Source organism: Poecilia reticulata, chromosome 15 (genome assembly GCF_904066995.2).
Source record: "Poecilia reticulata chromosome 15, P_reticulata-male-v2, whole genome shotgun sequence".
Taxonomy (NCBI): Eukaryota; Metazoa; Chordata; class Actinopteri; order Cyprinodontiformes; family Poeciliidae; genus Poecilia; species Poecilia reticulata.
In genome coordinates this window covers 28844106-28856653 of record NC_088844.1, presented here as the reverse complement: position 1 = coordinate 28856653, position 12548 = coordinate 28844106, and the positions used below count along the sequence as shown (strand labels likewise).

The window sequence follows — 12548 nt, the reverse complement described above, 5'->3', positions numbered from 1 at the left end:
GGGGTTTCCTGGCAGATGCTAAGAGAGGTGTTACAGTCATGTAAAAGGCCACAAAGTAAAGATCCGTTATTAGTGGTTCACTGTAAATCCAACTCATAAATATGCCTTTGAAATTGAGTGGGATAATAGCCTGTCTGACTCAGTCACACTAACTGATTGCATTTCAACACAGTGAACAGGCATGAGAAGATGAATGGCTGGCAGAACAACCTTGCCTTTAAAGTCTATTCTTGATTTTCAGTTGAAATTCGTTGTTGAAGAAAGTTTTTACTCCCATTGAGCTCCCTGGTTGTGGAGCCACATGTTAGTGAAGCAGTTTGTGAAACACCTCGGTGTTGCAGAAAGTGACCCAGCCTGAGGTTAACCACACCGACTGTCATGGTCTTCACCCCGAGCCTCCCTCCCTGCCTCTCTCCCACCACAGAACAAACAAACAAAAACCAAACACATATACTCAGATTTCCCTCTGGTAACTGGTTCACCTCACACTTGCCAGCTGCAGTTTTCACCTATAAATTTTCCCACCTCTCCACAGCTTTTTTTATCCACACGAAAAGATGGAAAAAAAGCAGGAATGACTGGTTCCAGTTCACCTCATCTCTGTTTTACCCTTTTTAGCTTAGCAGGTCAACTCTTTCACACATCCAGCGTGTTTCCATTCTGTTCTCCTCTTCACTCTTTCCCCCTTCATCTTTCCTGTCTGGGCAACGTGCAAAATCACACTGTAATGTGTTGTCTGATCTTGCTAACATTTGTAATGTAGTCTCTTTGCAAATATTCTCCATTCTAAATGCAGAACCTATCCCAGTGGAGCCACCATCTCCTCCAGAGGAAGAAGGTAAGCTGCTCTTCATCAATAAAGTCTTACAGTTGTTGTGGGGATGATGAGGGATGTCAGGATGACAACAGAAGCAGGAGGAAAGATGGCAGAAAGAGTCCATGCAAGCCTTGATTAGACTTTAAGACCATACAGGAGACATGTTATCTGCAAACTAAAGTCTGTAAACTTTATATCTCTTTACGGGAGTTTAAAATAACTTTGTTTCTCTAAATATGTCATAAGAAAACGAAACTAATCTTCAGGATGATCAACAACCCGAATGGAAAGGACCAACCTTCAGCCACGTGTCTCTACAACAGAGCCGCTTTCTCTGAATCTGACAAAGTTTATTTTTACAAAGTTTAATCTCAAACTAAACACAGACTATAACACAAACCAAATCTAATCTCAACTTCCACGTTTCACACACTCATTCTGCTCCCAACTGAAACCAGTTACAACATTTTAACGTGGAGTTAAGGATTAAGGTGCTGCTGGTAAAGAGAGCAAGAGTTTTTTAAAACAGACGCATCTTTTCAGCTGACTTGTGCCGTACGCTGGATTTGGACTATTTACATTCAAGGCACCATTTTGAATTTGACTAGGAACACCAGGATCACCTGATCCAGGGCTTCCTTGTGATGCACTTCTTTTGGAGAAAAGCATCACTGATGCAGTCGCATGGAAAATGATCCAGTGATCCAGACTTTAGCCCATAAATCACAACTTTCTTGCAACATAAGCTTTGAAATGTAAACATCTTTCTCCTAAAATGTTGGTTTCATGGTTCTGCCAAGTCTTCCTCCCACTCTGAGGATCCATGACTGGATCAAGACTCTGGGCCTGAACTCATTTTAAGAAGCTCCTTGTCTAATTATCATTAGCTACCATCTCCTCTTTTGCCAGGCTTTTGACCATTTCACACATTTCTGCCTCCAGACCTTCCTGGTTGTCACTGACTTCTGACTTCTTGCCATGTTTTTATTTCTGTCACAAATATCTGCAATGTTAGCTTGTCGTAGTTTGTTGGCCTCAGCTGCGCCCTTATCCAGTCTGAATGAGATTCCAGTGGCCTTGATGTGTTTTAGTGAGGTAGATCAGTGAGTCAGTGTTTCATGTAAAGGAGATACTTGATGATGGCTCCACTTCTTATCTGGTATTTTTTGTAACTTTTTGTGATAATCTGGCTGAGGAAAGTCACGTCAAAGCACAACTTCAGCAGAGTGAAATCATTAGCTTAATATAAACATTTGAAACTCAACCTTTACAACTTTTAGTTTCCTGTTTTACCATTCCAGGCAATCCAGTATCCATCGCCTCAGTTTCGTTATGCAAAGATTATTAGAATCTCAATGAATGACGCTTTCCCACTTTTATCAACAGCAGCCACTTTGTCCTCTCCTGAAGTCTGTGTTTCATAGCATGTAGCTTGTTGAACTACCTGGGTTTTCTCAGATAATATGTGTTTTGGACTCTTGCTAACAATGCCGTGTTGATGATTTCTTTCAGACGTCACTTCCCCGTACCCTGACTTGTGGTCGGTGCACTTAAACAGCAACCGGCAGAACAGATCCAGAGCATCACGTGAGTTTCTTTAATGTTGAACTTTGAGATGTCTTCAGATCTCAGCAGAAAGCCCATGTCGAGTTTGTCTGACGTGTGTAAGCAATCACAGTTTGAGGCTGTTCCTGTCTTTTAAGGACAGATGGTGGGTTGTGAAACCAATAGATCTTGGTGTTGAAGTGCATCAGGCTTTGAGGATCCGTTTCACTGTGGTTTCTTGTATTGCTTCAAACCTGTAATTATCACCACATGGCACAAACACAGGATCTCCAGCTCTTCTCTTTTCACGCACGTGTGTGTTTATCTTTATACCCCCTCCATGCTCATGGGGGAAATATGTTGGTTTCTGTATTTTAGACTGGCCCATAGATGAGAACCTTCTGTGTATGTGTGGGTCTGTGCGTGAATCCCATTATCATAATTTACAGCCAATAATAAGCCTGAGAAATGCTGCATTGGTGGTTTTGATTACCATATGCTCTTTGGAGTATTGGGGTGAAAAAAACGCCCCAACCCCAACAAAGTGAGCCCATAAAGAGGCACTGGAGTGAAGAGAGTTAGTTTAGAAAGTGCAGAGGTATTTCATTTGGTCTCTTTTGTGTGGCTGGAGATACCCTGTGAAAATAAACAACGAAAAAGAATATCCATAATCCCACAGCGGCTCCAGAGCCTTGAGGCGCGCAGCAAAGAGAGCGAGAGCTTGGCAATAAAAGCTCGTATACTAAAAATCCTCCTTTCTTTCCTGACTCCAGTGCTCTTATCTCCCTTGGAGAGCTGCATAAAAGCACGCTGCACTCTCTATGAAATACAGTTTCTCTCCCATACAGCACACTGCATTTTCTTTGTATGTAACAAAAGACAAGATCATGAAAAATTGTGTTATTAATGGAAATTTGGAGCAAGTACACATATAGACTCTTGGTAATGAACACTCTGCTTTCTCTCTCTCTTTCACACACACACACACACACACACGCACACACACAGTTACAAAGGGCATAAGGAGTGTCCAAATATTTACTTAACTTGGGGCAAAGGGAGCTGTACTTAGTCATTAGCCTGTTAATGTCCATAAACAGTGCAACGAGGGGCTGATATAGCCGTCGACTCGCAATGTCTCCAAAGACTCATCCTCAGCAAGTATCTCAAATATAAAGAGTGTGCTGAGAGGACAGCTGCTTTTATTTTGCAAATGAATGAAAATAAATCAGAACCATTGCATGTGATGGAAATCCAGCCCGGTTTGCCAGATCTGATTGAGCTCTTCTTAATAAAATATAAACACATCATTCTGTTTACGCAGAGGAAGGTTTTCTGAAAAGTCCTGCCACTTGGACCACCTAAGTTAAAATTGACGGTTTTGTACAGAGCTTAGTAAGGAAGCATTAGATGATCTGTGTGTGACCTCTGAACTCTGTCCAGCTTCATCATGTGACCAGGAGCAGCAGTCGGCCCTGGAGGAGAGGAGGCAGCGGAACAATGACGCCGTGTTTGTGCCGGACTGCGCCCAAGGCGGCTTTTATAAGCCTGTCCAATGCCACCCCTCCACCGGCTACTGTTGGTGCGTGCTTGTGGATACTGGACGGCCAATACCAGGAACTTCAACCAGGTGGGCCACCAGTACCATAAGTCAAGGAGAAATGTGATTTCTCCATGTTTGGAGGGGAAACGTACCTACTTTAACTAGAGAGTCTGCATTCGGTGCTTTGTGAACACTAGTAAACGTCCCAAATCCCACTCTTCTGGAGGGAGACGAAAGATTTCCCTCTATTTCTTCCTGAAACATTCCTAGAACTTTTATGGAAGTTATTTTCCTGGAGTGTTGATTAAATTGACCTTGTACTTTTACGGAATATTTATGAAACTTACCAAGTACTTTTAAGGAACTTTCCCAGAATTCTCCTGGAACTTTTATGAAACTTACTCAGTACTTTCCTGGATCTTTTATGGAATTTACTTTCAAGGATCTTTTCTAGAACTTTCCTGAAAAGTTTATGAAGTTAACTGGGTATTTTCATGAAACCTTCCTGGAACATTCATGAAACCTAGGAATGGTACGGAAACTTTAATTGAATGTTTGTGAAATTTACCAGGTACTTTAATGGAGCTCACCTGGTACTTTCTTGAAGTTTTTATGAGACTTACCAAGTACCTTCATGGAACTTTCTCCAAAGTAAAAAGGTTTCAGGTACTGAAATGTTTATAAAACTTTTTAACTTTCATTGAACATTTCTGAAACATTCCAAGTGCTTTCAATGAAATTTCCTGGAGTGTTTCTGAAACTTCAGGTTCTTTCCTGTAACTTTTATGGAACCTTTTGGTACCAGGCCAGTACCGTGACGGGTCCATGAAACGACCCGCTAAACCTGCACATCTGACCTTGACATGCTGACAGACATCTGTGTTGCTGATATCAGAGATGGACTCAGTGGACTGGATAACAGCAGGTCAAAGGTCAGGCAAGCTGGCAGTTGAGGACCAGCTACATTCTTATTGAGCTACATTGCAAGGTATCACATTAACAGGACTCCAGGCAGAGTGCCAGCCAGCACATTAGGGCACATATGGAAGTGAGGTTTTTCCTCCTTGTCACTGGTCAGCTTTCTGACCCCATCAACCAGCAGCTAGCAGGACAACACTATCTGTCAGGGAGGCTGTGGAGGCATCCTTGTGTCCCACGCTCTCTGGCTGCCTCTCTTTTTCTAACACCATCCCTCCCCTTTCTGTCCTCATTCCGCTTCCAACTCCTTCCCCTCTTTTTGGATGAGTTTCACAGCCCCTGGTTCACCACAGAATGATCATTCGGATCCCTAAGATTTAACTGACCGGGGTCACTGGAACACAGGATTCTTCTGATTTTACGATGAGGGCTTCGCTGTTGTAAACAATCCCTTAAGTCCCTTGCAACCTTGACTTAATTCACATTTTTTTGCAGGTACGAACAGCCAAAGTGTGACGGTAATGCCAGAGCCCATCCAACTAAACCAAAGGACCATTATAAAAGCAGACATCTCCAAGGTATTTCTCCAGTTACTGGAATTTGTCTCTATTTTTCCTCTTCCTTCAGACCACATGGGGATTTTTTTTAACCACTTGGCCTCAAACTTCTCCAAGCTTCCAATGCTTTGATAACAATGTGTGTGTGTGTGTGTGTGTGTGTGTGTGTGTGTGCCTGTTAGTGTGTGTAGACATCATTAGCACTGATGGTCAAGGAAAAGCTTGATAAAGAGCAGAGGATTACCAGATAGCACCCTTCACTGGTCAATAAGCAGGCAGACAGAGACGGATTGGGGGGAGGATTAATCTTCAACTGACACTGGAGATGAAGGACAGCGAATGAAGGCAGTGAGGAGGAACAGCAGGGAGGTGAGCTGCAGATAATGGATAATAGGATGCCAGAGACAGGTGGTGATACTGTGACTGATAGCAGTGCAGATAGCTAAATTAAAAGCAGCAGATCGGTTTGGGGTAATGTTCATATCTTTGTCTTAATTACATAAAACTGCTTTAAGGGGAACATTTGCAGGATAAAATCGGATTGCTTGCATCTGACTGCAATGTCTGCAGATGTGTCTGAACGGACTTGGGAGAATTTAGAAACAAAACACAATCAGTAAAGAATGTTTGTCCCTTTTAGTCACATCGTCAAGTGAAAGCAGTTGTAGGCTGAATAAAGATGGAAAAAGCATTAAAGTTATTTTTGTTGGTTGCAGAAAAGCTGAGATAATCAAACTTATTTTGTGGACATTTCATTGGTTCAAGAAGCTCTTAATTTGTAAAGTGTGATTCCTTGTTTCTCTGGGACATAAGTCAGCCTGACACACTGAGGTCTGTTACGCTTAGCTGGCCTTGAAAACAAGAAAGATAAGAGAACATGACAAGAGCAATAATGATGAGTTTGGAAAATGGGACAGCAACTTTTGTCAGATTAAACTACATTTTTACACTTATTATTATTTGCAACAATCAAAGAGAATTCGGCCTGAAACAAACGGTGAATGACTGGAGAAACACCTTGTGATCAATGTGAAGCACGGTGGAGGACATGTGGTGCTGTGGGCCTGTTTTTCCCCTTTTATGATGATGCTTTAAGTGATTATGTTTTCATACAAAGCCGTTTTCTGACAGCAGCTTTCTTACTCTTTATTTTGATGTGATGTGTTAATAATTCAGCTCTTATCTCTCTGCAGCAACCAGCTCAGTCTCTTCTTCACTTCAGCCCTATTGGAATTAACTTTGACATAAAGCTTTAGGCTAAATAAGCTATTTGTTTTTTGTTTTTAGTTTCTATAATTAAAACCAATACCAGCTGGTGCAGAGTTGTGGTTTTCAGCCTCTGCATGTAAACAAATCCTAGTTAAATCCGAGTATTTCTCGGCAAATCCGCTGGTTTTTATGTATTTTTCTTTGTTGATTTGGTAAACATTTTAATAATCCAGCAGCATACGAACAGGGCGGCCTCTGTTCCCTCCTCATCCACAACTGTTTATGTAACACCGTGCCAGGGAACGCTGCAGGGAACGCGCTCGGCTCGCAGGTGCTGCATTTAGCAGAACAGCTCTGCGTCTCAGCGCAGGCGGCATCAGGGAAGCAGAGAGACAATTAGCTCACAGATAAATTCCTCCTAGGCTGCCAAATATCTCTCATCTCTTCTCTCAAGTGGCATGTGTGGAGATAGAAAACTGCTATTGGAAAGACCTCATGCTCAAGACATCCTGACTGTTGTGATACAACAAATAATACTTTATGCACTGATGGACACAGACTTCATTCTAAACCCGCCAAATTTACTTGCATAATGTGAACCAAGTTGTCCAATTATGAAAGAAGCCAAAACGTGGTGAAAGACAAACAAAGCATCTTGTTTTCTTCATAAGCAGTTGCGTCAACGACTGTAAACGTCGTCACAGAGCAAACACAGAATAATTATAAATGTTGCCTTTACATGGCTGCAGCCCGTTTGCAGCTGAAGCGCTGGTGTTGAGAGGTTTATGGGGCGAGAAGCGAGAACGGAGCGCCTTGCCATGGAGGGGGGGGAGGAAAGCCGAGCCGCTGGAGCGGGATGGCTGGGCAGCGCTGGGGCAGGCGTCGGGAGCTGTGGCTGGGAGTGCTGACAGGGTTCTGCTCCGTGTGGCTCCACAGAAAAACACTCCTTCTTATTAGCAGCCATGCACAGGAGCACACACACACACACACACACACACACACTCACTGGCCGGCCGCTTAAAGACATGTAGAGGCTGGTTCAGCAATTAGGCTTTTTTTTTCATTTACATCGTCTTGCAAACCCATTCACAGCCCTTGAAGCCTTTCACATTTCCTCCCAGTATAAACACAAACCAACATATTTCACTGGCGTTCTGTGTCATAAACTAACACAAAGTTAAACAGAATTGTGAAGTGAAATGAAAATAATACAAGGTTTTGAATATTTTTTACAAAAATGTCCTCAAATATATCTAATCTGACAGGAGTGGCAGAATTCAGTTCAGTTCAATTTAATGCTGCAAAGAAATAAAAAAACAATCCTACCAATTGTTGTTGTTTAGTTTCTAGAGCAAATATCTTAGTAATAAGACAAAACTAACTTACCAGTAACTTTTCAGCAATAAACAGGATCTTGTTTTAAGTCAGTTATTCCTTATTGATGATAAAGAACAACGGCAGATTATTTTTCTAAGAAGACATTTTCCCACGTTACAAGTGAAATAATCTGTCAGTAGAACTTGTTCTTTGTCGTCAGTATTAAGGAATAATCGGTTTAAAGCGATCCAATTTATTGCTGAAAAATTACTTCTCAGGTATTTTCTTTTATTTGAAGTGTTCTAAGATATCTGCATGAGAAATAGACAAAAAATACTAGGTAAGACTTTGTGTTTTTGCAGTGAAGGCATTAAGATTCTGTGGTGCGTCTGTCAAACTTGTGTATAATACAGCTACACTAATTATAAAAAGAGACATGAGCCATTTGCCACTGCAGCCCTAAAATAAACGTAAAACAGCCAAACTCAATTTCCTCAGAGCGACTGCAGGCACATTAGTGTCCTACAGTTAAACACTGTCCAGACAGACACAGGCGCTAGTCTCTCTCAGTCCCCAAAGAAAAGCTTTTACTGCCAAGAGGAAGCAGCTAACGCTTTAGCTGATGACTTCCCATTTAAACAAAGTACAGACGCGCTGAGATTCCTGGTGCGTCCGTCCTCTGCAGCACCTTCGGCTCGGCGCTGAACGCTAACCCTCCTCCTGGAGGAAGCTGGGTGTTCACTGGGATGCTGGTCACCACCTGTTAGAGGGCCCAAAGCTGCCATTATCTCCTCCACAGGAGAATCTGGCCCTGCAGGCGAGGGCCGTAAAAACAGCAGAAACCTGCGCAGGACTTCTTGTCCTCTGCAGGCGCAGACTGTGAGAAAGCAGGAAGAATCTCTCAGGCCTTCATAGCCTTCAGCTTTTGCAGAACATCCTTGGTCAAGTTGCTCTTAAAACTTTATGGCCTGACAGACAATTACTGTCATTAGGGTCATTCTACTGTTGAATTTCCTCATTTTCCGCAAGTAAAAACCCTTCCATGTTTGTTTTTACCAGGTAGCAATCATGGATTTTACTTCATAACTCGATCTTGCTTATTTTAGTTATTTTTGGTGCTAACTGTGCCACATAATACCCGCTTTGTGGTTGTTTTGACTGCTGAAGGGGAGCCTTTATTCTTGAACCAAGTGAGTCTGTGACACTAAATCGTTTCCTCCTGCAGCTCAGAACAATCTTTACTGGAGAAAGTAAGAAGATGTCTTTTATTTACGCCTCTCTTGGTTTTATGTGCTTTTCATATTAAAACAACATGATTTGCAAGTAATGCCTCTTCTTCTCAACATTTATCAGGTTCCTAATAGTGACTGTACTGCATTTTTTTTGCAAAGCCGGTGAACTGCATCCAGCATGCTCCTACAAACTCTGGTCTCTGGTGGATTTTTGCAGGCTGTCCTGGGGCAAAGAAAACAGAGTTCTTGACGAGTGTTCTTGACGCGCTGTCGACAGACATGGTGCATGCTGTCACAGATCCAGCATCCGCCGGAAGGTATGGAAGTGAAAACGTTCCTCTTGCAATTACTTATGCACATCAGTGGCCACAGTCTTTCACCTCCAGGCATGAAGGCAGTTTACCCTTCCGACAGGCAGAAACCTTCATATATATATAATATGATGAAGTAGCACAGGAGCAATGGATGAAAAAATAAACTAGAAGTTAACAGAAATAAAAGTTAGACTCACGTGAATGAATTTGTGTAAAATAGATGTTTTACTTTAGTTAAATTACTGAAATGAATCCACTTTTGAATGGTGTTCAGACTGACTGACATGCAGCTGCCCCTCAGGATGGCCGAGCCCGACCCCAGCCACACTCTGGAGGAGAGAGTCGTCCACTGGTACTTCAGCCAGCTTGACAAAAACGGCAGCGGCGACATCGGAAAGAAGGAGATCAAGCCCTTCAAGCGCTTCCTGCGCAAAAAGTCCAAGCCGAAGAAGTGTGTGAAGAAGTTTGTGGAGTACTGCGACATCAGCAACGACAAGGCGCTGTCGCTGCAGGAGCTGATGGGCTGCCTGGGCGTGACCAAGGAAGATGGTGAGCTGCGCAAAAAACAGCTGGAAAATCTCTTCACTTTACAGATCCCAACTCTCTGCTGCTGAAAACCTAAATCAAAACTAATTCAATCTACTTTTAAAGAAAACATTTGGATCAAACAGAACTGGGTTACTAGCATGAAGAGAAATGTTATTTAAACCAAAGTAATTGACTCGCCTCTGAGTTTTTCAACTAATCAGATTCAGACTTTACTCTTTACGTTTACTCCCTATCTTTAAACTCCAATAACAGTTTTGATTAAATTTCTGATTTATGAAAACGGTTCCGTAGGCAAAACTCCACATTTGAGGTGTGTGTGTTTCAGTAAATAGCTGGAGATGATTTAGACACTGTTTGTGTTGAAGCAGTCTAAATAACCCTAAAACATGCTTTAAAAAATACAACCTTATTCTTTTATCAATAAGTATAAACACAAAAACTGCAGCATTTTCTCCCTCAGGTGCCAAATTTAACAAAATCTGTCCAAAAATGGGACGTTTGTGGAAAAAAAAACAGAAAAAAGAAAAACCTGGGACATCTGTGTTGGTCTACATCTGTCATTTAATTACTGCAGCAAACTGAAGCAATAGTCCTTATTAAAGGCTCTGTTGGTTGGCAAAGTGAGGTCTGGATTTACCAAAGGACTTTTCTACATTGTTCATTTTTAGGTTGCTGAAGTTAAACAGCTGTTTTTGTCTGACAGGTGCCAAATCAGGGGAAGACCTGCCTTCCAGTAAACTAGTAAGTACAAATTAATGGGAAAATCAGATGCATGATCTGAGTTAAAATTACTGAAATCACTTTATTTACACGGCTGCACAGTGGCGCAGTTGGTAGAGCTGTTGCCTTGCAGCAAGAAGGTTCTGGGTTCGATTCCCGGCCCCGGTCTTTCTGCATGGAGTCTCCATGTTCTCCCTGTGCATGGTGGGTTTTCTCCGGGTTCTCCGGTTTCCTCCCACAGTCCAAAAACATGACTGTCAGGTTAATTGGCCTCTCCAAATTGCCCCTAGGTGTGAGTGTGTGTGTGCATGATTGTGTGTCCTGTGTGTCTCTGTGTTGCCCTGCGACAGACTGGCGACCTGCAGGGTGACCCCACCTCTTGCCCGAAACGTTGGCTGGAGATGGGCACCAGCACCCCTCCTGACCCCACTGAGGGAAAAAGGGTGCAAGAAAATGGATGGATGGATGGACTTTATTTACACAGTTAAAAAATTAGCTTGGCTATTAGCGCATTAGCGGAAGTGTACCCACCACTGCGTAATATTATCTGTCTGACTGACGTAATTCCTGTATGGAGTGAGGTGAACTGTAAAACATGAACAGTTTGTCTAACAGGATTTAATTTTCCCTCCACAGAACCCCGTGAGGAAGCAGGGCTAAACTTCTGACGCCTCCTCCCCTCTCAGTCCCAGAATCTACCCTCACCAATCGGCAACAGTGGAAACTATAGTATTTGCACTTTGTACTTTAAGAGAAAAAAAAAAGAAAATGTAAATTCACTTTGTAGAAATTAGATATTTAAACAGACTGCTGAATCTGTGAACGGTGTAGTTAGCGTTTTATGTCCTTACAAGCAAGAAATACTTAACACATACAATGTATGTGTCCTTTGTGTGTCTAAAAATGTACTTTTAAAAAAAGCAGAGCAGGTTTTCATGTCTGATGCTAGATTTTTTTGCCCCAGTTAGCTTTCAAGGCAGATATTTGTATAGTTTGCTCCGTAGCGTCGATAAATTAGACCACATCATCTCGTCTGCTTATCTGTTACATCTGTTTTTGTGTTTTGTAAAGCAGTTTGCAAGAATGTATTAATAATCATGCAGTAAATCATAAAAATGTCTCATACGTTTGCATATATTCATCTTTATTAGAAATAAAGAACTCTTTTATACACGTGGTGGATCTGTCTCATGGATTATAAATTAAGTAAAATCAAGCAATGTCATGTTTTACAGTTTACCTTGTCATATAAATCCTGCAATATATTAGTTTTTTAGTGTTTTCTTACACTGCCTTAAATAAAACAGCTTGTCGACGTCTTCTGGAAGAGCCAAGTATTCGTCTCACACAGCAGAGGTTGTATATCTTTCAGTTTAACAAAAGTTTGCCAATTACCTGGAGGCAATATTTTTAAATTGGAAGAACAAGTGATGCTGTTTTTGTCACATATTTTCCTCACATAACGTTCAGCCTCACTGGTATGTTTCTATTAAATATGGATGTAGGGAGTCTAATTAGTTTTAAGGATTTAGTCGTACGTTTTCAGACTATTTTGAACATTTTGTATTTAATTAACCACTCGTCAAATAATGAAATACTGGAAAACACCAGATGTGATCATCTTAACTCAAAGCATGACTGAAAACAAAACCAGCCGCCTGGCTAAACTTTAAAAAGTTTAAAACATAATTTGAGAAACAAAACTGGATAAGGATTCAAACTTTAAGGGATATGAAGGCTACTGGGATCTGAAACTGGAGAATATTGCTGCAAGGCAGCGGTGCGACCGATTGGTCCAGATGGGAAACAGGTGAGGATAAATACTGA

General features: G+C 41.8%; 1 protein-coding gene across 2 annotated transcripts in view; it reads left to right on the top strand.

Moving 5' to 3' along the window:
* smoc2 (SPARC related modular calcium binding 2) overlaps window positions 1-11894 on the top strand; it is a 37233-nt gene extending 25339 nt beyond the window's left edge. Inside the window, exons 7-14 of one of the 2 annotated variants that reach the window (XM_008430087.3) lie at window positions 764-838; window positions 2330-2404; window positions 3806-3992; window positions 5319-5401; window positions 9356-9455; window positions 9754-10001; window positions 10705-10742; window positions 11358-11894. In XM_008430087.3, coding sequence (XP_008428309.1) covers window positions 764-838; window positions 2330-2404; window positions 3806-3992; window positions 5319-5401; window positions 9356-9455; window positions 9754-10001; window positions 10705-10742; window positions 11358-11381 — 830 coding nt within the window. In that variant the 3' untranslated portion in view covers window positions 11382-11894. The remainder of the gene's footprint in view (window positions 1-763; window positions 839-2329; window positions 2405-3805; window positions 3993-5318; window positions 5402-9355; window positions 9456-9753; window positions 10002-10704; window positions 10743-11357) is intronic. The other variant, XM_008430088.3, reaches the window with a different exon arrangement.
* The last annotated feature ends 654 nt before the right edge of the window (window positions 11895-12548 follow it).